At 41.4% G+C, this 24,355-nt stretch overlaps 1 protein-coding gene across 1 annotated transcript in view; it reads left to right on the forward strand.

Annotated features, from left to right (window-relative positions):
• The first annotated feature begins 676 nt into the window (after positions 1–676).
• The window catches only part of srrm4 (serine/arginine repetitive matrix 4), a 332,914-nt gene continuing 309,235 nt past the window's right edge, over positions 677–24,355 (forward strand). The window contains exon 1 of the mRNA XM_059986941.1: positions 677–807. Within this exon, the coding sequence (XP_059842924.1) occupies positions 677–807 (131 nt within the window). The remainder of the gene's footprint in view (positions 808–24,355) is intronic.

Consider the following 24,355-nt stretch of genomic DNA (forward strand, 5'->3'; position numbering starts at 1 on the left):
CCGGGGATGCATCGGGCTGCTTGCAAATGCAGCCGGCGGCCTCTGTCTGGCGCACGTAAAGCCGGCTTTTGGGCAACCTGCAGCCCTTTGTTGTGCCGACTAGGCGGCAGGGGGATTTGCTTTTATTTTGTAAAAAGGGAGGCAGACAGTGAGTGAGAGAGGGAGGGGTATTAGAAGGGGAAGAGACGTTAAACCCAGCTGACCAACCCCGCTCCAACGTCACAACTAAATGAGACAAAACACGGGAACTGCTTAGGTGCTGAATCCACACAGCTGCTGCTTTGTGCTCTCTCCGATCTCGCTACCTTTTCCTGACAGCGGCCGTTATTGCAACTATTAAACGTCAGACTATCTGTGTTCCGTTCTCACTGCGTTTCCCCAAACTCATCTGGCCCCCTTTGTTTCGTTAGTAACTGTTGTAAATCCGCAACGCATCTAGCTGAACCGTCTCGCAAGAAGAGATAGAGGGAGACAGAGTTGGGACTCTCCAACTGCCTTTGTGCTGAAGAACAGCGAGGTGGATCGTTTCAGTTGCTGGACAGCTCCTGCTCCTCGGCGGCAGCCCCGAGACAGGGAGAGAGAGAGGTGTGTGTGTGTGTGTGTGTGAGCGAGAGAGCCCACACAACGCTCCGGTCTCTCTCCGCTGCCTGTTCTCCAGAAGACCTGCCCGTTCATCATGGCCAGCGTGCAGCAGGGCGAGAAACAGCTCTTCGAAAAGTTCTGGAAGGGAACATTCAAGGCGGTGGCTACCCCTCGGCCAGAAAGCATAATCGTAGCCAGCATCACCGCCCGGAGGACCCTGAACAAGTAAGCAGGCTTTTCTCTTTATTTCACTAAGGGGAGATGAGAGCACTTATAAGCCGCGAACACTCGGCAGGTTGCTGTAGATTTAATTGGCCATCTGCTGTAGTTAACCCCCACACAGGAGCTGTTCACGCCGGAAATGTTTGGGGATTGTCTGGTGAAGATCCCCTCCTTCACTGTACTGGCTGGAGAAAGTCTCAGATTGCAGAGGCAATGACACTCGCGGGGCGGGGTGACAATGGAAAGCTTTATTGAAGTCAGAATAGAAACTATAAACAAGAACAAAGGATATCCAAAACGGGACAGGAGTACTTCGCTTCAATTCAAGTGACCATATTTTTAGCTGGAAAAAAAAGTTCTTTGACTGATCGTTTTTTTTTGTTTAATCCAGAGAGAATGAATTAACCTGGAGGCTTATGGATTTAACAAGAGTCCCTTTGAATAGTCACTGTGAGATGGTTCCCAAAGGGTGAGGTCGAGTTTAGCAGATAAATGAAGTCAATAACAGGACATGCGTCAGGAACATATGGCAAATGGTGTTCATAAATAAGATTTCATGGATAGAATTGAGAATTGAAGGTTTTGCTAAATATTTTAAAATATATGCAGAAAGTTACATCTCAGTTTCTTATGGTTAATATGTTTTCATTGCAGTTCATTTGTGGGAATAGAGATTATTTAGAACTGAGAAACGTTTGATTGTTTAAACTATTGACGCCAGCCAGCTGAGATATTCCAAGATGTTCTATATATTGTCACATGCTCCAGAGAGAACCATATATAACCATTTGTTTCATATCAAAGAACGTACACAATGTGAAGCCAAACCACTCCTATGAAAGAAAGAGAGAGGGCCAGGAAACAACATAACCTGGGAAGGGGCAAAATTTGTTACCCCTTGCATTTCAGTTCATTTATTGCTATAATTTGTATCTTGCATTATAACACAGACGTGAATACTGGCTGAATTAATTCCCTTCCTCTGCACTTTATTAAGGGGAGTAGGGGAGGTGGTAAAACAATCTTTCATTAAAAGTTGTATTAGCTTTCCCATTGTTTGAACTGAGCTCTGGTTCAATCTGGGAGATGGTACGGCAACAGTTACACGGCAGTAAAGATATTGGTAAAAAAAATAGGAAGGGACACTAATCATTAGCTTAAGAGGAAGTGCAGTCATCTTGTACAGTGTACAAATTTAGACCAAATTAAGAAATGCAGTGTTTAGCCGATGGGATTTATTTGTGATGCAATCCTTAATGCCAGACTTCCAAGACCAATTGAAGCAAAGTCAATAATAAATCATTTCCTGTATGGCTGCATAGAATGAATTACCATCTAATTCTTTTATTTGCATTGTGCAGTGTGTGCTTATAGCTATGCATCGTGTATGTGTGTGTGTGGAGAGAAAATGCCTCTGTATGTATGCAAGTGTGCTTGTGTACGTGTATATGTGTGCCCGTGTGTGTGCTGGTGGATATGTGTAAGATTGTGTCAGTGTGAGGGTGAGTGTGCACAATTGGGCGAGTGTGTGCGTGTATAAGTGTCAGAGTATTCGTGTTGGAAAGTGTTTATATATAATGAGTGTCTGTCAGTGTGTACATCTTCCTGTTCACTGAGAGCAATTGCCATGTCACTGGAAGTTCATTTGAATCTGCAGCAGGCAGTTTGGCAATTAGTGCTGGCTCTCCAACCCCCACTTATACATCCAAGTTAACAGTGACACTGTATTCGGCACTACTACAGCTGTAGGGTCTCTCCTGCTATTGTATCTACAAGCTGTTTCTAACCAGTCTGGGTTCATTAAAAATTCAGCTGATCTTGTGAGAGGAGGCCCAAGCATACAGCAGATGGCTTCCAGGCAGATAATAAGCCTGGCTTTTCTCCTTGCCCTCAACAGATGTTGCAGAACTTTGATTTTAACTGAGGCAGAGCTGCAGAACAGTTTAAAAGGAACTTTCATACAAGTTTTCTTTTGTTGTGTGTATGGGTGCAGCGGAGAGAAGGTGAAATTTTGGGGAAAAACTAAAATTAAAGGAACTACCCCTGATTGGGGACATAATGTACTTGTGCATGTGCTTTATGTCGGGGAACTGGCAAACTTTAAAATGTCTTTTGCTGAAATCTGGATATTTACTACCATCTCAGTGGATGACAAATTGTCAGTAGTGTGCTCTTGGCTGAGGCAGCCACCAACAGGCAGGAGAAGTGAAATCCTGAGCACTGCTACACAGTTACAAAGATTTGACAGATAGAACTTAACATTTCCTAGATATACATGGATATCCTGTTTTATGGACAAACAAAGCAATTGTCATTAAGCAGCAAGAACAGCTGCAGGATGTCAACTTTAAATATTATCATAAACTCAGATCTGAATTAGAAGTAGGAAGATTTTATAGGACAGCGATGCTTAGGGATGCTTTTGATGGCAGTTATATCTTTGAAGGGTTGATGTTCTCTGGCAGTATTATAAAAGAATCCGTCCTTTTGAACACAGGCATTCACACACACTGCACTGAGGGTGACGCTGCCACCTGTCATCAACAAAATATCACTCTTTCAGAATCAGCTTTATTCTCACTGACCTATGTCACAGAATTAGTTGTTTTGCGGCAGCAGTACAGCATTGTCAATGATGGGGTGGCATGTGCCCATGATGGGGCTGGCTCTTTATGACTATGACCCACAGCAGCTTTATTTTCCAATCCTGTACAGTGGGCCCTCCATATTGGACTAGCAATGTGAGGATGCTGTCCACGGTACATCTGTAGAAACTTGCTAGAGTCTTTGGACACATAGTAAGTCTGCTCAAACTCCTCACGAAATATAGCCGCTGGTGTGCACTCTTCGTAATTGCATCAAGATATCGGGCCCAGATCTTCAGTGATGTTGACATCCTGAAACCTCTCACCATTTCCGCTGCTGACTCCTCAATGTGCACTGTCGTGCGTTCCCTTGACATCCCCTTCCTGAAGTCCACAATCGATTCCTTGGTCTTACTGATGTTGAGTTCAAGGTTGTTGTGACACCACTCAACCAGCTGATCTATCTCACTCCTGTTCACCTCCACACCATCATCTGAGATTCTGCCAACAACAGCTGTGTCATCAGCAAATTTATCGAGCCATTTGCACTGTGCCTAGTCACAATGGTGGTTGTAGAGATCGTTGAGCTGCACTGGTGTTGGTATCAGCCAAGAGGAGATGTTATTTCCATTCTGCACTGACTGTGCTCTCCACTGCCTTCAGTAGGCAGGGAACCCAGTACGGTGGACATAGATGACCCACTGTTGGTCAACATTAGAAACCGTCTTTGAATCTGTGCCTCTGGTGACCCTGTGCCACATTTCTCCCCATAGAAATGTGGGAAGCTAGCATGCATCTGTGTTAAGTGATATTCATAGCTATTCTGCTGTTTCATGAGGCCCTGTCTTTTACATGTGCTAAGGTAGTGGAGTCAGGGATTTTAATCGCAACTTGTCAGTGCCCAGAGTCTCCCATCAAATGATCTGACTTACATTTTAAGGGGAAAAATATGTTCGAATAATTGTGTGTGGGAAGAGAGAGAGAGAGAGAGAGATGTCTCTATGAAAGTGGCAAACCCTACCCCTCTCATGCCAAACTGGTTTAGCGCTATAAGAGTGACACAAGAGAATGCAGATGCTAGAATCTACAGCTATATATAAGGTGGTGGAGGAGCTCAGAAACTTAGGCAGTTGACTGTCCATTTCCTTTCATAGATACTGCCTGGTTTGTTGAATTTCTCCATGGTTCTTCAGTACCTATTCCTCTAAATAATATAACAATGTTTATTAGGATTCTGCACGTTAACAGCAATCATGACTGGCAGTGCGACGTTACCAAAATCAATCTGCAACTTGCATAGCAGCAGAACTTGTCTTTATGTTGCAATGGTTTTCACCCAGAGCTTTGGGTTTACAATGTCTTTTTTGTGAGATCACTGTTTTGCTTTGGACGGATGAAGAAAATCGAAGCGTAGAGGTAACCCACCTTAAAAAGGTAAAATGATTCAAAGTATTCTTGATAAACTTGAAGAAATAAAGCAAGAGCTTGAACAAGTTCTGATTTTCAACTACTATAACAGGTTCCATAGAGTGGAAGCAGATGTTGAGAAGTTTGTGGACATGACCTGTGACAATAACAGGAAAGTCAATGAAGTGGTATTAGGAATAACCAATATAACTATATAAGCCTGCTCCACCATTCAATAACTCTCTGTCCCAATTCATGCTCTCCACAATCCTGGTTTCCTTTACACTACAAATTCTGCAGATGTCACTTTTGAATGTACTTGATAACCGAATACTCACAATCATATACAGTGAAGAATTTCAAATATTTACAACCTTGTAAGTGAACATATTTCTCCTTTTCAATTTTTTTTTATAAAAAGGAAAAGCTGTTTTTTATCCTAATGTTAGTTCTGATAGGTCCATCCAAGAGAGTCTCTTAGCACCCAATCTTTCAATATTTCCCAGCCTCATGTGTTTCAGTGAGATCGGTTATATAGAAGAGGTTGGGCCATGGTTTTGATCATGAAGTAACTCATATCTTCTCATTCTATACCAGCTATGTAATCCTCTTAACGTGTCGAGGTATTAATAAAGCTAATAGCAACAGCCCACAGACAAAGTAATGATACGGAGGTTCACAGCATAACACTAAATAAGTTTCTTGGACTGTATCATGTTCAGAATGAGCCCCTTTTTCTTCATAATGCACTGAAGTACATTGGAAACAGACTGAAGGGATATGCAGTACAGTACCCTTGGCAACAGTGAGATCAGATCAAAGGTTCCATTTATTATCCTAATCATAAACCACCCAGGACTTTGTCACTGTTGAGTTGCTTATCATATTATAGACAGCTGACACTTCCATTCAGTAAATGCTTCAACATATTGCCCATCTTTTCTATGGTCTAAGCAGCCTTATATCATCACACGATGCGATAATGACTTTGAAACTTTCTTCCATCCAGTCAGTTAGATCAAACAAATACGTTATAGATCTAACAGTCCCGAATCAGGGTCCCAACCTTAAGATTTGATAATTTTTCTCTTTTAACCACTTAGAGGTGTTCATTTAAATTTTGCTCCTCAAGTCAGCTGTTCCCCCACCCCAACTAATTTCTCTGCCAATTGTTGTTCAGAGATAATTCTGACCTCCCTGTAAATCCCCTTGAGGCAGTTTGCCATTTGTCATTTCTGGCAGGGAAGGGCATACAGTTACTTGGTATAATCTTCTGCTTTCTTGCCCCAGCTGAGTTGTGTGCATCTCCTTCAGCTCATAGAGTAGTGGGGACAGAAAGTTGACAATGAGATTTATATTGTGCCTTCTATATCTTAAGATATCCAAAATTTCTTAAGAACAAATGAAGTGTTTTTAGAGTTTAGTCACTGTGGCAAGAAATGAAGTTGCCATTTTGTACACGTTAAGGCAGTGGTAATGTCCTAATCATTCACATTTTAGTAATGTTCATTGGGACGCTGGCAGGGACATTCCTGCTTTTCTTTAAGGTAGAGCCGTGGACCTTCAGTTCCACATATTAAGTTCAATAAGACCTTGCGTACAAATTACCTCTGAAAGATGACACTTTGCCCTGTGCATCACTCCTCAGTCTGGAGCTGCAGTGGACCATAGTGTTCTCAGGACTAAATCCATACCCCCATTTCAATGAACAATAGGTTGAATTGTGGATATAATAGATAGTGTTGTCTGTATATCCTTCGCCCACCCTCCCAGCAGTAAAATAACTCTATTTGTGAGGTCTACTCACTAAAAGACCATTTTACACCTTCCCAGATCTTCATTGCTACATTCCAAATATGTTTATTAGAAAAAGCTGCCACCACTAAATAAAAATAGAAGGCTGCATTTAAACCAAAATCAATTGGCTGAAACTGTAGTCCAGTGATGAAGATTAAACAGAACACTCAGAGCCTTTCCTTTTCATTTACTATAAATGGGATTGACTGTAACTGACTCATAAATTTACTAGACACAAGAGTCAGCCTTCCTGACAGAAATAACCTGAGTCCACTGATCAAGCCCTGTTATCTTCGCCTGGACAATATTCCATGCAACATATCCTGCTGAGTCTGGGACACTTGGATAATGGTCCTCATTGCAATTCCTATCAATACTGGCTTGCAATTGTCTGGCAATGAAGAGAGTGACTTAGAATAAGCTTGTTCCTCTTTATTGATGAGACAGAACTCCAGTTCATCTAATTAAGTTTTCTTTTAACAGCGAAAAGCAATATTCTCCTGTCCTTGGTTTTCAAACCCATGATATTCTGATTGAAAAGCAAGACTTTGTATGCTGGAACAAAATAAGCAGGAAACGTTAGGTGCGATCCTGAGTGAAACATGCATTACCAATTTAGATACATGTCTGTCAGGATTAAAGGAGGCAGGCAGTCAGTCTGACAGTGTCTGTTCCTGAAGATACCCTTGCCACATTTCCTCATATAGCAAGAACTCTCCTGTTCAATAACACCTCATGGTGTCCTTTCTTTGTTGTGTTGCATGCATTCATTTTGCTTGGAGGAATTATTTAAGTTCTTCTGCTTGCTGAATAATCACTTGTACTCTTCACCTGACCAATTCCTTGACCATGAAGAAAATAAACTGCTGATTTTTGAAAGAAATTGAATTCTACATGACTTTCCAAAAGTGCCTTGCTGATGCCCTCAAAATAGTAAAGGCAATCAATTATGAACTATGGCTATATCAAACCTGTGCAACGAATTACATTTTTACACCTGTTTCAGTCTTTTGTTGGAACTTTTAGAGTTGCCTCTTGATAAAAGAATGCTCCTGCATCTGTTTTACCTTTATAAAGAAATGTAAAATATGCAAGCTGTGTTAATATACTATATATATATATATATATACTGTCAATAAACTATCTGTCACCCATTTCCCTTAGTAATTCAAACATTTGCCAAACACTTTAAAAGGACGGGATAAGCTAAAGACCAAGAAAAGTCCTGGGTGCCCCAAAGTTTCTGGCTCACCCAAGCCACCACCCAATTGTCAGTCTGAAATCCCTTATTGTTCCTATATAAAATGCTCTTATCAACTTAAACATATAATTCAAAATAAAAAGCTCAATGCATCCTTTTTAGAGGTTGCAACTCAAAAGGCCAAGGTGCACAAACTCTTGCAAGAAAAAACCCTGTTCACTTTTGCCTGACATGTTCCCATTTCCTCGTTCACCTACCTAATTTATTCTTCAATATTAACAATTGCTGGTTGTGAACATCACAGTGTCAACACTTACTCAGTAAAGAACTTTCTTCTTCCCTCAAAGCAATGTCTCTCATAATTAAGCTTATATTGAAGCTGATTTGTTTTAGATCCACCAGTTTCTCGAAACACTTAAATGTTTTCAGTCCTGATCAACTAATTTTAGCCACTTCCAATTGCATTAAGGCATATTCCGTGTTAATCTTCTAAAAGAAGTTTTGATTTTTCCAGCTGCTCTCTATATCTGTATTTTCTCATACAAGTCAGAATCATAAATTTAGATTACTTCCTTCTTAAAGTCTCAATATCCATCGTTGATCCCTATGATACATGCCAGTCAAACTTCTTATTACAGTTTAAGTGGATTCTGTTGTATATTCTGCACTTCTTGCGATGAAGTACAAAACTGCATTAGCTTTACTTTACGGTCCCATTGATCTATAACATTGCATTCCACCGCATTGCTTTCTCACTGCATCAGGATTACATCCATGCAGAACCTCTTAATTTCACTAACACATACTTAACTTACATATTCACAGTGAATATTGCGGCAGCATTTTTTGGCAATGCTCCCATTTTCCCGTTGCAGCTTCCTCAAGTCCAGAGAAATCTATTTTGGCTCCCTCATCTGCAGCTTTAACACCATTCCCCAGGGCCTGTGTCAGTTATGTACAAATGAACAGATGTGGCCAGAATTGAACTCTGTAGGGTACCAGTACACAGTTGCACAAAAGCCTCTTCTTAACTTCTGTTCTCTGTATTATCAAATATAACCAGCTTTTTTAAAATTCCAATTTGGTTCCCTGCCTCTAACTGAATACCCCTTAATTCATGCAAGTGCAGCACCCATTGTACTTCAGTCTGTTACTTCCTTAGATAATTCTTGTGGTTTGTTAAGCACAGGTATTCTTACTGAAATCCACAAGCACTTTAACTCTCTATCTGCTTCATCTAGATTTGATTCTCAGTTACATATTTTCTCCACAACTGATGTCAGATTAACTCAACGTATTCACAGGTTCCATATGGGTCTCTTAAGATAGCTTCACATTACCCAAGTTCAAAGTGCATTCATTATCAAAGTGTGTATACATCATACGACCTTGAGATTCGTCTCCTAATAGGCAGCTATGAAACAAAGAAATCCAAAAAAAAATTAAATTAGGAGACTGTCAGACACCCAAAGGTGCAGAAAAGAACAAACAAATCTTGCGAACAATAAATGCAAGCAAATAGCACCCTGAACTGAAGTCCGCAAACAGAGTCTGTCCATAGACTCTTAGTTCAACGCAGAGTGGAGCAATGAGCTGAACTGGCCCGGCCCTCAATACCCGGCAGCTAAATTGTTGCCCAAACGTTGGGTTCAGTTGCTTTGATCAGCTCTCGGGCCTGGACTCCACCTCCTCGATTTGGCTAGGACCTGACATTTCCGATTTGGTCTGGTGTTTAAATCGATCGAACCTCAGGTCTTCTTCGCTCTCGACAATGGGCCGGCTGTCTCGGATTGCCTCCAAGTCCAAAGGGAAGTTGCAGGCTATAGTTTGCAATGATTGTTTACCAGAAAAAGAATGATTAACAATGTATTTAGTTGTTGGCCTCTAGCCAGAAGTTGCTGAGATTCACCATGTCTGCATCCCTATGACATAGGAGACCTCTTGACCCATCGAGCCCATGCAGGCTCTCAGTACAAATCCATAAATCCCATTTCCTCACTTATTCTCTACATGGCCATTTACTGCTACCACCTTGACTGATTCTCTTCCTCCCACTTACACTAGAGGCAATTTGCAATACCAATTGAGCAAACCTGCATATCAATGGGAGAAAACAAGGGCTCGAAAAGGAGGCATAAGTAAACAAGAGAAGAACATGCAAACTTCACACCAGTGGGCTGGGAGTCAGGATCAAAACTGTGTTGCTGGAGGTGTGAAATGGTTGCACTACCCACTGCACCCCCGTGCTGCCCACATTAAAATGGCACTAACACTTAAGCTATCCTCCTGTGCCTGCATTTATACCCGCACTCAAAAGTCCTGAAAGAAGGATGTGAGTTAAGCTCAAATTATGGGTTGTTTTTGATTGGTTATACTAGTCCAATAAGTGTGGGAATAAAATCTGAAAATGCCTCATCACCAACAGTAATGATTTCTCGAACTTCTGGTAATGCCCCCCAACCCCCACTCCCATCACCATTTCCCATCCCCTTTTCCCTCTCTCACCTTATCTCCTTGCCATCACCTCCTTCTGGTGCTCCTCCCCCCTTTTCTTCCATGGCCTTTGGTCTCTTTCACCAATCAACCTCCCAGCTCTTCACTTCATCCCATCTCCCCTTCAGGTTTTACCTATAACCTTGTGTTTCTCTCTCCCCTCCCCCCCCCCCCCACCTTTAAAACCTACTCCTCAGCTTTTCTTCTCCTGTCCTGCTGAAGGGTTTTGGCCCAAAATGTTGTCTGTTCTCTTTTCCATAGAAGCTGCCTGGCCTGCTGAGTTCCTCCAGCATTTCGTGTGTGTTGCCTGGATTTCTAGCATCTGCAGATTTTCTCTTGTTAGTAAATACCAACTGTTTATTCCCCTCCATAGATGCTGCCTGACTTACTGGGTTTTTCCAGCATTTTGTGCATTACTCTGGATTTCCAGCATTACTTTGGAACTTCAGATGGTTTGAGTTGAAATTGTCCCCATGGCCATCATGGTCCACTTAAACTGGGTAATGAATTGAAAGCATTTGGTAGGGGATGCATGAAGAGGGACAGATAAAATAAGCAAGTAATCTAGTTGGCATTTGAAACTCAGTACAGATGGGTGTAAGTGTGAGATTTTACATGAGGTAGAAAATGGAGGTCAAAAGAAATGTGTGACTATTAATAGGCCTAGCACTTAACATGCCACATCACTGTGACACAGCAATCAATGGAGCAAACAAAAGGCCGCGTTGAGATAATCACTAGAACATAAATCAGAAGGTACTTGACTGAAAATGTATCATTTTGCAGATGAGTTTCTGGTTCCTCCACTGCCATTCTTTCCCAGTCCTGTAGCTACCATTGTCACTCCTCTGGATGTTCCTTCCTTACCATGGGTTTATTGCATCATGGCTCTCCTTTACCGACTGAGCTGCCTCAACTCTTTACCCAATACAATATGATTTTGAAATTGTTCTCCCCCTCTAATCAATTAAATCATGTAAATACACTCAGTGGCCACTTTATTAGGTACACCGGCACACCTGGCAAATGTAAACCTCTAATCAGCCAATTATGTAGCAGCAAATCAATGCATGGAAGCATGTAGATGTGGACAAGAGGTTCAGTTGTTGTTCAGACTGAACTTCAGAAGAAATGTGATCTAAGTGACTTTGACTGGGGTGGTTTGAGTATCTCAGAAACTGCTGATCTCCTGAGATTTTCATGCACAAGTCTCTGGAGTTGGCAGAGAATGACGAGAAAAACAAACAAAAAAAAAACAACATCCAGTCAGCAGCGGTTCTCCGTGTGAAAATGCCTTTCTCAATGAGAGATGTTAGGGGACAAGGACCAGACTTGTTCAAGCTGACAGGAAGGTGTCAACAGTGGTGTGTAGTGGAGCATCTCTGAATGTACAAAAAATCTAACCTTGAAGTAGATGGGTTAGAGCAGCAGGAGACCTTGAACTGGGAACCTTCTGTGCCTCACAAGGTCTCCGTTCAAAATATTGCCAGTCTCTCTATTTCCACAGATGCTGCCTGACACACACAGTTCCTCGAGCAGTTTGTTTCCCCCCCCAGTTGACAGTATTTACAATCTTTTCTGCAGTCAAAGTATAGCTCCCTCTCTCATGGCTCAACACCATGGATTAATTCATTACTTAGAGGAGAATCTGTTTTTATTTCCCACATCAGCCACTTAAATGAGATTGATCATTTGTAGTCAACTACAGTCAGGAAAAGAGTGAAGCATTTCATAGGAGATCCTTGCTGATCATAGACAGAATTATTTTTTCCATCCAATAGATTAGTTTGAAAGATTTCAAAATGTAAAAGAACAACATGCTAAGGTCTAAACTGGAAGATTTGAGAGTATTTCTCAAACTTCATGTTGTCGAAGTTCAAACACAAAAGAAGAAAATGTTGTTCAAGCTGTTCTAGGAAGCTAAAAGATAAAGGATGAAGTCTGTCTCAAATACTGAATGAATCTGATTATAATTTTATCAAACATTAAATCTAGCCACTTCAGTTTGACTTGGTTACAATTTGTGCAGCCTATTATATCAATTATTTAGACTGAGAATTATTTAAAATATTTAAACTAAATTCCAATATGTCAGTCAACACGAGGAAATCTGCAGATGCTGGAAATTCAAATAACAACAGACACAAAATGCTGGTGGAACACAGCAGGCCAGGCAGCATCTATAGGGAGAAGCACTGTTGATGTTTCGGGCCGAGACCTTTCATCAAGACTAACTGAATGGCAAGATAGTTAAGCGATTTGAAAGTAGGAGGGGGAGGGGAAAAGGCGAAATGATAGGAGAAGACCAGAGGGGGTGGGGTGAAGCTGAGAACTGGAAAGGTGATTGGCAAAAGGGATACAGAGCTGGAGAAGGGAAAGGATCATGGGATGGGAGGCCTCAGGAGAAAGAAAGGGGGAGGGGAGCACCAGAGGGAGATGGAGAACAGGCAGAGTGATGGGCAGAAAGAGAAAAAAAAGTAGGGGGAAAAAACTAATTATATCAGGGATAGGGTAAGAAGGGGAGGAAGGGCATTAACGGAAGTTAGTGAAGTCAATGTTCATGCCATCAGGTTGGAAGCTACCCAGCCGGTATATAAGGTGTTGTTCCTCCAACCTGATGGCATGAACATTGACTTCTCTAACATCTGTTAATGCCCCTCCTCCCCTTCTTCCCCATCCCTGATATATTTAGTTTTTTTTCTCCCCTCCTTTTTTTCTCTTTCTGCCCATCACTGTCTGTTCTCCATCTCCCTCTGGTGCTCCCCTCCCCCTTTCTTTCTCCATAGGCCTCCCGTCCCATGATCCTTTCCCTTCTCCAGCTCTGTATCACTTTCGCCAATCACCTTTCTGGCTCTTAGCTTCACCCCACCCCCTCCGGTCTTCTCCTATCATTTTGCATTTTCCCCTCCCCCTCCTACTTTCAATTCTCTTAACTATCTTTCCTTTTAGTTAGTCCTGATGAAGCGTCTTGGACTGAAACGTCGATAGTGCTTCTCCCTATAGATGCTGCCTGGCCTGCTGTGTTCCACCAGCATTTTGTGTGTGTTGTTCCAATATGTCAGTATTTCAATTACAATGGAATTAGAGGGGACCTGGAAGGGGGCACTAGTAGGAAGGACAACAGAGTAGCAATGGCTGGAGTTTCTGTGAAAAATGAGGGAAGTGCAAGACAGATATATTACAAACAAGAAATTTTTGAATGGAGGAAGAACACAACCGTGGCTGAAAAGTGAAAAAGCAAAAGAGAGAGCATACATGGAAGCCAAAGTTAGTGGGAAGATAAAGGATTGGGAAACTTTTAAAAACTTGCAGAAGGAAACTAAGAAGGTCATTAGGAAGGAAAAGATGAATTATGAGAGGAAGCTGGTGACTAATACCAAAGAAGATACTAAAAGCTTTTTTTAAGTATCTAAAGGGTAAAAGAGAGTTGAGGGTAGATATAGGACCAATATCAAAAGACGCTGGAGATATTGTAATGAGAAATGCAGAGATAGCAGATGAACTGAATGCGTATTTTGCATCAGTCTTCACAATGGAAGACATCTGTAGTATACTGGACATTCAAGAGTGTCAGGGAAGTGAAGTATGTGAAATGAAAATTACGACTGAGAAGGTGCTCAGAAGCTTAATGGTCTGAGGGTGGATAAGTCTCCTGGACCTGATGGAATGTATTCTCGGGTTCTGAAGGAAGTAGCTAGAGAGATTGCAGAGACATTAAAAATGATCTTTTAAGAATCAATAGATTTTGGCATTGTACCAGATGACTGGAATATTGCAAATGTTACTCCACTACTTAAGAAGGGTGGGAGGCAGCAGAAAGGAAACTATAGACCTTATCAGTGGTTGGGAAGTTGTTGGAATTGATTGTTAGGAATGAGATTATGGAATACCTGGAGGCACATGACAAGGTGGGCCAAAGCCAGCATGGTTTCCTGAAATTAAGATCCTGCCTAACTAACCTACTGTAATTTTTTGAAGAAATTACACGTATGGTAGTCAATGGAGATACAGTAGATGTGGTGTACTTGGATTTTCAGAAGGTCTTTGACAGGGTGCCACACATGAGGCTGCTTAGCAAGGTAAGAGCCCATGGAATTACTGGCATGGGTGGACCATAGGCTGATCGGCAGAAAACAAAGTGATAATAAAGGGATCCTATTCAGGCTGGCTGCCAGTTACCAGTGGAGTCCCACAGGGTTTGGTTTTGCGACTGCTGCTTTTTACAATGTACGTCAATGATTTGGACTATGGTATTAATGGATTTGTGGCTAATTTTGCCGATGATACAAAGATAGGTGGAGGAGTGGGTAGTGTTGAGCAAACAGAGAGCCTGTAGAGAGACTTGATAGTTTAGGGGAATGGGCAAAGAAGTGGTAAATAAGGACAATGTTGGAAAGTGTATGGTCATGCATTTTGGTGGAAAAATAAATGGGCAGACTATTATTTAGATGGGGAGAGAATTCAAAATGTAGAAATGCATAGGGACTTGGGAGTCCTTGTGCAGGATACCCCAAAGGTTAACCTCCAGGTTGAGTTGGTGTTGAAGAAGGTGAATGCAATGTTGGCATTTATTTCTAGAGATATAGAATATAAGAGCAGGGATGTGATGATGAGGCTTTATAAGGCACTCGTGAGACCGCACTTGGAATATTGTGTGCAGTTTTGGGCTTCTTATTTTATAAAGGATATACTGATATTGGAGGGGATTCAGAGAAGATTCATGAGAATGATTCCAGGAATGAAAGGGTTACCGTATGAGGAAAATCTGGCAGCTCCTGGGCTGTATTCCCTGGAGTTCAGAAGAATGAGGGGTGATCTCATAGAAACATTCTGAATGTTAAAAGGCCTGAACAGATTAGATATGGCAAAAGTATTTCCCATGGTAGGGGAGTCTCGGACAAGAAGGCACGACTTTAGGATTGAAGGAGGTCTATTTAGAACAGAGATGCGGAGAAATTAATTTAGTCAGAGAATGGTAAATCTGTGGAATTTGTTGTAGAGGCCAAGTCATTGGGTGTATTTAAGGCAGAGACAGATAGGTTCTTGATTAGCCAGGGCATCAAAGGGGGAAGGCAGAGGATGACTGGAAGAATTGGATCAGCCCTTGACTGAATAGTGGAGCAGACTCGATGGGCCGAATGGCCTACTTCTGCTTCTATATCTTATGGTCTTATAGCCCATGACACATAGTGGCTATTGTTGTTGATGTTTGGATTTCTTAATTTACTGTTCTTTGTACCATCCAGGGTGTTTTCATTCCTGGCAATTGCAAAGATATCAATATACAGAAATGTTATGTGTTCCTTTGCTGCTTGATACTTATTCAATTTTTGCCAATACAGGATACAGTATCGATCTGACTTCTTGCTAACCAAGTGACACATAAGAGAAAATCTGCAGATGCTGGAAATCCAAGCTTAGCTGAGTTCCAAGTGGTTACATGAGAGTTTGCCTTCAGCATCCTGATAGTCTGCAATTTGTGCAACTGACTACCTGACATCAGGTAGCAAGTTTAAGACCTTGGGTCTTGTGCTGATGCCACATCTCACACCCAGTGCAAGACTTTGAATCCTGTAGCAGCCTTTTGACAAAATGTGAGCAAGTGCGAGGCAGTAGATGAGCTCTCCATTGTTCAGAGAGTAACATGCATCCAGGTGCATTTGCCAAGCCCAGCAGGACACACCAAGTTCTTCCTTTTCATCAATTGTTAAAATGTTATACTTGGGGATTTGAAGTCCGGATACCTCCATATTCAAAACTACTAGCTGCTTATCCAATTATTTAAGACATTTTTCCCTGGGTGGCACAGTAGCAGAGTGTTAAGTGGAATGTTTTATTGTGCCAGCACCCGAGTTTAATACCCACCTTCTCTCCATGACCACATGGGTTTCCTCCGGGTGCTACAGTTTCCTCCTGTACTTAAGAGTGTTCAGGTTATTCGTTTAATTGGTCACATGGTGATAATTGGGCTTATTAGGCCTGTTACCATATAGCATTGGTGATGGAATTAACTCCAGGTAACTATTTATCACAGTTTCTATATTTGAGAATGAGGTGCTGTTAATGCTCAAGGGGGGGGGTGGGGGAGTGCCAAAGAGAGCTCCGAAAATGCAGAATGATTGTGCCACCCGTCACGGAGAGTCAAGTTTCAGAATGCACATGCACTCATGCACGCTTCCTCTTGCACAGAGCCTAGTACGTCTGTTTGCTGCAATGCACAGTCACCTCACCGCTCCAGGAACCCTGGTGCCATCCACATCTCTGAAACAGCATGGTTTCCTTCCGGTGGTGGGCCAAAGGGCTACTAAATGACCTCTAGTGTGTGTAGTCTGAGGCAAGCTGATGGCAATGTAAGGAGAATAAAATGGTGTAATTGAGTGCTTGATGGTTGGCATGGACTTGTTGGTTGGAAGGTTTGATTTCTGTGCTGTAATCGCTCCATCACTTTTTGTACCTGAAATGCAAAGCAGCCATCAGACCTAACTCGGCTTTCTGAGTATAATTTTATTCCAGTCCCACACTAGCGTCTTGAAAGCAAACATCTAGTCTGAGAATCCAGTTCTGAGTTCTGAGGGAGTATAGCACAATTGTAGATGCTATTTTAAGATGGAACATCCAGGAGGTGATAAAATAAACTGTATATCAATGCAAATTTTTTTCTTGAATGACATTGTGCTTTATATTATTAAGGATGTCATGTTAATTGTGAGATGAAAAATATTGCATGCAAAAACCATAAAATTCTCAGTAGAGTTTTTGGCTGTTGTCCATTTTGTTGGATTACCACCGAAGTGTGAGTATTAAGCAAATAAATTCCCCAAAATTAGAAGATTTATTGTTTTCTCCTCAATTAATTATCCATTACAAAAGGTGCATTTTCACAAACATTTCAATTTTCAATTCTGTTGTTTGTTAGCTCCTTTTCCTATTCAAGTAAGAAGATCAAAGAGGAGTAAGCATTATTTACCATTTTATATATCCAATTGTCAATTATGTAATATAGAAAAGACCATAAGACCTTAAGACATAGGAGCATCATTAGGCCATTCAACCCATTGAGTTTTCTCCACCATTTGATCATGGCTGATTTATTTTCCCTCTCAACCCCATTCTTCCTGTAACCTGCCACCTATAATAATCAAGAATCTATCAGAATCCTCTTTAAGTATACCCAATGGCGGCCTCCACTGCTGTGTGTGGCAATGAATCCCCCAGCCTCACCGGCCTCTGGCAAAAGAAATTCCTCCGTACCTCTGTTCTGAAGGGACATCCTTTTATTCTGAAGTTGTGTCCTCTGTCCTAGACTCTCCCACGATTGGTATTGTCCTCTCCACATCCAGTTTATCTAGGCCTTTCAACTTCCAGTAGGTTTCAATGAGATTCCCTTATTCTTCTAAACTACAATGAGCACAAGTCCAGCGGCATTTAAAGTTCATCATATGTTAACCGTTTCATTCCTGAGGTCTTTCTCTTAACCCTCCTCTGGACCTTCTCCAGTCCCAGCACATCCTTTCTTAGATATGGAGCCCAGAACTGCTCACAATACTCCATACAGTCTGATCAATGCCATTTAAACCTGTAGCATTACATCTCTGTTTTTATATTCTAGCAATAAGTCCTACTTCAAGAAAAATAGAACATATCCTTGAACAAAGATTCCCAAGCACAGCAAATATATTCTCTTACATAAATCACAGTTTCACAGCCATTAATGCTGCTGTTCACAGCTCCTGTCATCCAGGTTAAATCCTGACCTCATGTTCTGTCCACAGGGAGTGTGCCTATTCTCCCTCTAATTATGGAGGTTTTATCAGATGCTCCGGCTTCCTCTTGCATCCCAAAGGGGAGCGGGTGGATAGGTAAGTGGCCTTTGGTGTTTGAGTGAGGAGTTGAATCTCAGGGAAACCTGGTGAAAAAAATTGGGAAAATAAGAGGCTTGTTGTTTGAACATAAGGGTTGAAGGGTATTTTTCCCTGATGGCTCTGTCACCCACCAACCAGCCTATCATCTCAACATTAGTCCTCCACTCTGTCTCTGTCCAGTAACTCATTTGTCTCATGAGACCTTCAAATTAATATTCTTATATTTTTAATAGTAAATTATACCATAAGTTCATGAGCCCGTTCTAAATTACTGGGGACTCATGTTCCTTACCATAACGTACTAGTTTTAACATTTGAATCCTATTTAATTTCCTCCCAGAGGAAACAATATTCCCTGATCATTTTGTCAAATGTCTTCATAATGTTGAAAGCTTTAACAGGATCATCTTTGGAAGATGGACTTTACAGTACTTTTGCTGATCTTCCTTTGCCTTTCTCCATTACTGTAAGCTATCCTCTGCACACTCATGCCAATACATTTTTCAGAGACATCACCACAGTAACATTGTTCAAGTGAGTCAGTAAGTTAAATTGCATGGGTTATTTTGAAGGGCAGACTGCCTTTTACAAATATCTTGAATGCAATTTTTTTGATAATATCAGAGAGAATGAGGAGCAAACACTGTTAGACTTTCATCCTGTATTCCGGTCCTCCCTGAGTTAGCACTAGAAGTCAAGAATAGGCTATAATTACATTTCAAATGCAGGCAAGTTGAGTGCTTTGGGAGATAGGCAATTTCATAGAGTCCTTGGCTTTATATTGCATAATTTTTGCAAACAGACAGCTGTTGAATAGCTGTTGTTTGTGAAGAAAAATAAGGTCCTACTCAGAGATTTGATATGCAAGGTGAAACAGGAGAGAGTTATACATTTGCACCGACTTTATAGATTATCGAATGCTGTAACCTCCACCTGCAGGAACAGTATGAGATATATAAAAATGAATTCTCAAAGCAATGACTCTAATGAATCAAGATCATAAAACCTGCCTCACCATAACCTTCTTTAAAGTTAGTTATTACTCAGTAGTTAAATTACAGATTAATTCTAATGCAGTAAAGTTCACAGTGAAATGCATTTGTATTTCATCCTTCCCGTTGCTGTATCCTTGGATTTTATTTGATCTGGTTAGCATTCAAAAGAACATTCTCCATAAATATTCACAAAATGTTAGACTGACTTTGAGATTGAATAGTATTTATATATCTGTGAGACCCGATGTAGATCAGAGACTGCGTTGTTGAGCACTTTTGCTTCGTCCACATCAAAAACTGAAATTATCTGGTGCCCACCCATTTGAATTCTACTTTCCATTCGCTTTCCGACATGTAAGTTTATGATGATGAGGTTAGAGGAGCAACACCCATATATTCAGTCTGGGTAGCCTCCAACCTGATAGCATGAACATCGATTTCTTGAACCTACAGTAATTGTCCCCACTCCTCTCCTTTACCCTACCCTGTTCTTGTTTCCCTCTCACACCTTCCTTTCTTACGTGCCCATCACCTCCCTCTGGTGCTCCTCCCTTCCCTTTTGCCCATTGTCCTCTCCATTCTGATTCCCCCTTCTCCAGCCCTTTATTTCTTTCACCAATCAACTTTCCAGCTCTTTACTTTATACTTCCCAATTTCACCGATCACCAGCCATCTTGTACTCCTTCCTCCCCTCCCTCACCTTCTTATTTTGATTTCTTTACCCCTTCCTTTCCGGTGCTGTTGAAGGATCTCAGCCTGAAACATCAACTGTTTACAATTTTCCATAGATGCTTCCTGCCTTGCTGAGTTCCTCCAGTGTTTTGTGTGAGTTAGTTGAGATTGAAAAGTACAGTTCTGCTGTACACTAGCCATGTGCCCACTTGTTCCAAGGTTGTATCCCCTCAACTGAGGCACCAGCCAGACAAATACAGTCAGCCCAAACGCTCTTGACGAGGGGAAAGAAATTGGGGTGCTGGGAGGTCAGGATGGGTAGCAGCAAACAGGGCACCTGTTCCAAACTCAACCTGATTTTCTTTTCAATTGCCAGATCTCTGTACCAGGTGAATTAATGCCTCAGCCTATCACCAGGCCTCCTGATGCTGATCATTCCTCAGAAACATGTACTGGAAAGTGCATTACTTTGGACATTATGTCAGAATAGGATCGAGGACTGTCCTGACTGCCTAAGGCTTTCTTCACAGCAAGAGAATAAAAGCCAGATACAGTAAAAATCAGATAATCCAGCACCTTTGGGATTTAGGTGTGGCCAGATCATCAGATTTTCTGGATTATTTGATCTATCTTTATTCATACCTCAACCCTTTTAATTTTATATATATATATATATATATATATAATATATAAATAATATACAATATATAATAATAAGTTACAAAGTGAATCAATTCACACTTTTCTGGATTGAACTCCATCTGTCCTTTCGCAGCTCAGCTGTTATAACCTATGACAATCTTCTGCGCACCTCCAACCTTCAGGTTAAATCCCACCCTTCCACTTCCACTTCACATCCGAATACTTTACAAATTGATGTTGACGTCGGCAGGGATGCTTAAATCTTTACTTCAAGCAATGTCTTACCATGCTCCTCACCCAGAAACGGATGACACATTTTATCCCAGCTTCCCTTCTCTTTAAGGTCAGAAAATTTAATTACTATAGAGGGATCGTCATCTGAGGTCTCTCTGAGCTTGACAGCCACTTGATGCAGAGCACTGCAAATTGAATTACACTTGTCAGTTTCAGCTTGCATCTGGAAGTGTGCTGCTAAATTGCATCGTGGGTGTCCAGTGACCTCTGTACTGTGACCCCTCTGCATTCTGATGCATTATTTTTAATAATTAGTTGTGATTATATCATTTGTCAAATAGATTTATCATTAATAATTGGGATAAATATTCACGGTCAGGTCTTAATCTGTATTCCATTACTTGTGGAATTATCTCACAAGATATATTTAGTAATCACGTGATAAAATGATTTAATTAGCTTTATGAAAATTGTGACAGTCAAGACCTTAAGAGGTATAAGTGTGAAATACTCATAGTCATTATAGCCATTTATTGATATGGATTGGTATTATATTTTACTGGAGTAAACCCTTGCTCATGTTACAAAGGGAAGAAAACCTTTACCTCTTCGATTCTGTGAATATCAGCATATGCTGCTATGCATTTATAAGAATCCAAAGAATGGAAGAAAAATCCTTAGAATAATCTCAAATGCAGTGTAGTCTTCAAATCACAAACAAGAGAAAATCTGCAGATGCTGGAATTCCAAGCAAGACACACAAAATGCTGGAGAAACTCAGCAGGCCAGGCAGCATCTATGGAAAAGAGTACTGTCGACTTTTGGGGCTGAAACGTCAGCTGTACTTCTTTCCATTGATGCTGCCTGCCTGCTGAGTTCCTCCAGCATTTTGTGTATTACAGTATAGTCTTGTTGTACACAATTCTCTGGATGCCATCAGAATGATTGCACAAAATCTTAAATAGAATAACATTTGGTTATGTAGTTGTTATAATTATAGTAAACTTTAGTGTAATGAGTAAAATTGTATACATTTCTAGAAAGATTCCTAATATTGCCTTCAAAATCAAGGCCAGTGATCAAAGCTGAATTGTTTGATAAGTGAAATAAATTTTGAAATGTAATTACAGTGATCATTATATAAAGAGACAAATGAAATGTTCTTTGCTTGTGAGGTCAAGAGTAAAGTATTTAATATTTCAAACTCATATGGAAGAATGCTTTCTCTGTGCAGTCCACGTAATGAAATCTTTACAAATGGTTTGACAATTTTCTTATTCATGGTTCATAAATGAGATTTCCCTGTGATTGTTGTTTTGAGAAAAAAATGCTTGAAATTGGATGGATGCATGAAAGCTCCCTGAGGATTAACCCTTTAATTCAAGGGAGCTGGGTAAATTTATCTTTTAGCTGTGCAGCGGTTTGTATTCCTTAGTAGAAGGTGAATAAAGCAGCTCACTCCGAGAGCTGTAGGGTGCATCTTTCCTGGCATCCGGTGACTGGTGGTTTTAGGAGTCCGAGGCATTGCACAGATTTCCACGGCTGATGGCTACTGACCTTCCTTGGATCACTTACTGCTCAGGCATTGTATCATCACAACAGCAGTTGTTCACAGGGGACAGTCAAACAGATGGCTCATCCCAACCCTCAGAACTCAATTCCCTTTGACTCTGGTTCTGTGTGGACAAGGCACTGGCTATGCCTAAAGTAACCAGCTGGTGATCCTTGCTGTTGTTTCGTCTTCTTTGCAGCAACTTTATCACTGAAGGAACTTTCATCTCTGAGCAGAGCATCTCTGGACAGAAGTGTAAGTGCAAGGCCTTGGGGCAAACCTCCTTTTTCACCCAATCAACTGGCTGTTGATTGAGATTCATGGTGACATTATCACACAGTGATAGTCTGCCTTCTTCATGATTCTATTTGCAAGTACTCTGCTCAGCGTGAAACTGTCACAGTGACTCATTTTGGTTCTATGATACATCTGCTGCTTATAGGAGAAACAGGTGTGGTAAGTGCAGATGCCCACCCTCAATGACAACGATTGGTTCAGGACAGAAAGAATCTGATTTAACTTTTGGTTATTTTCATTGCCTCGGTTAAAGACAGACATGCAAGTCTTGATCAAGGGTCTCGGCCTGGAATGCTGACTGTTTATTCCCCTTCATAGATGCAGCCTGAATAGTTCCTTCAGCATTTTGTGTTTTGCAGTTCCTACATTTTGGCTAAAAGTTAACATGCAATTTGCGCAAGACTGAGAGTCTGTGCACAAACCCACTGGGTTACCCTGACATTCCTTGAACAGTCAATCAGAATAGAAAGGTCAATACCCAGCAACAAGAAATAGCCAAGTTGGTCCTCTTGATCCCAATGTAATCTCCACATTTCCAACATGGGATTAACAACTTCTGATAGGGTTAGTCGCGAGAGTTTTATCTTCTACACTTCAATGCCCCATTCTTACTCTCTTTCTCCTCTGTGCTGTGTTGTTGTGTTTTGATTTTGTCGGTCCTATCTTATCAGGATAGCCAGTGTCCCATCTCTCCTGGAGGTTACAGATAGCATTACCTAATTTCTCCTCTCTCACTAAAGGACTCTTCTGTTCATTTTCCCCAAAGTCAGGTTAGTTCAACCAAGTTCTCACCAGCTCCTGTCAGCTACTTGGTTCGGGTTGGCTCCATTCTCAGACTGCTCTTCTCACCAATCTGTAGTTTGTCTGGCTTAGAATGAATGGGAGGGGAAAATGAAGACCCTGTTGACTTTTTCAGGCAGATCCCTTGGTGAAACGAAAAAAGGGCAGGAGAGTTCTCATGTTATTACTTACTATCAAGATGCAAAAGAAGTGCAAAGTGCAGAAGAATTTTGTGTAGTGTGCTGGCCAGTATGTTACAACCTAACTATACTAAAACAATCATGTCATTTCTAAATAAAAGATCACAAAAATGGTGGACACAGCCCGGTCTACCACAGGCCGTGTCCTCCCTACAAGGAGCACATTTACAAGGAATACTGACACAAGAAAGTAGCATCCATCGTCAGGGACCCCCTACTATTCATGCCATGCTTTCTTCTCACTGCTGCCATTGGGAAAGAGGCACAGGAGCCTTAGGTCAAATATCACCAGGTTCAGGAAGTTATTACCCTGCAATCATCAGGCTCCTGAATCAATGTAGATAACTTCACTCACTTCAATTCTGAACTGATTCCACAACCGACTGACTCACTTTCAAGGACTCCACAGCTCATGTTCTCTGTATTATTTATTTACTATTTGTCATCGTCATTATCAGCTGCAGTGTATGACATTGGCGATCATGATCTCATGACCATGATTGTTCTTGGCATATCTTTTTACAAAAGTTATTTTCCATTGCCTCCTTCTGGGCGGTGTCTTTACCAGACGAGCGACCCCAGCCATTATCGGTACTCTTCAGAGATTGTCTGCCTGGTGTCAGTAGTTGCTTCACTAGGACTTGTGATGTGCACCAGCACCCATATGACCATCCACCACCGGCTCCCTTGGCTTCATGTGACCCTGATCGGGGTTGGGAGGTGGGAGAGAGGATGGCTAAGTAGGTGGTACACCTTGCCCAAAGGTGACCTCTAGGCTAGTGGAGGGTGGGAGTGCCTTGCACCTCCTTTGGGAGAGGTGTATCTCCATCCTGG

This window comes from Hypanus sabinus, chromosome 13 (genome assembly GCF_030144855.1).
Source record: "Hypanus sabinus isolate sHypSab1 chromosome 13, sHypSab1.hap1, whole genome shotgun sequence".
In the NCBI taxonomy this organism is placed as follows: Eukaryota; Metazoa; Chordata; class Chondrichthyes; order Myliobatiformes; family Dasyatidae; genus Hypanus; species Hypanus sabinus.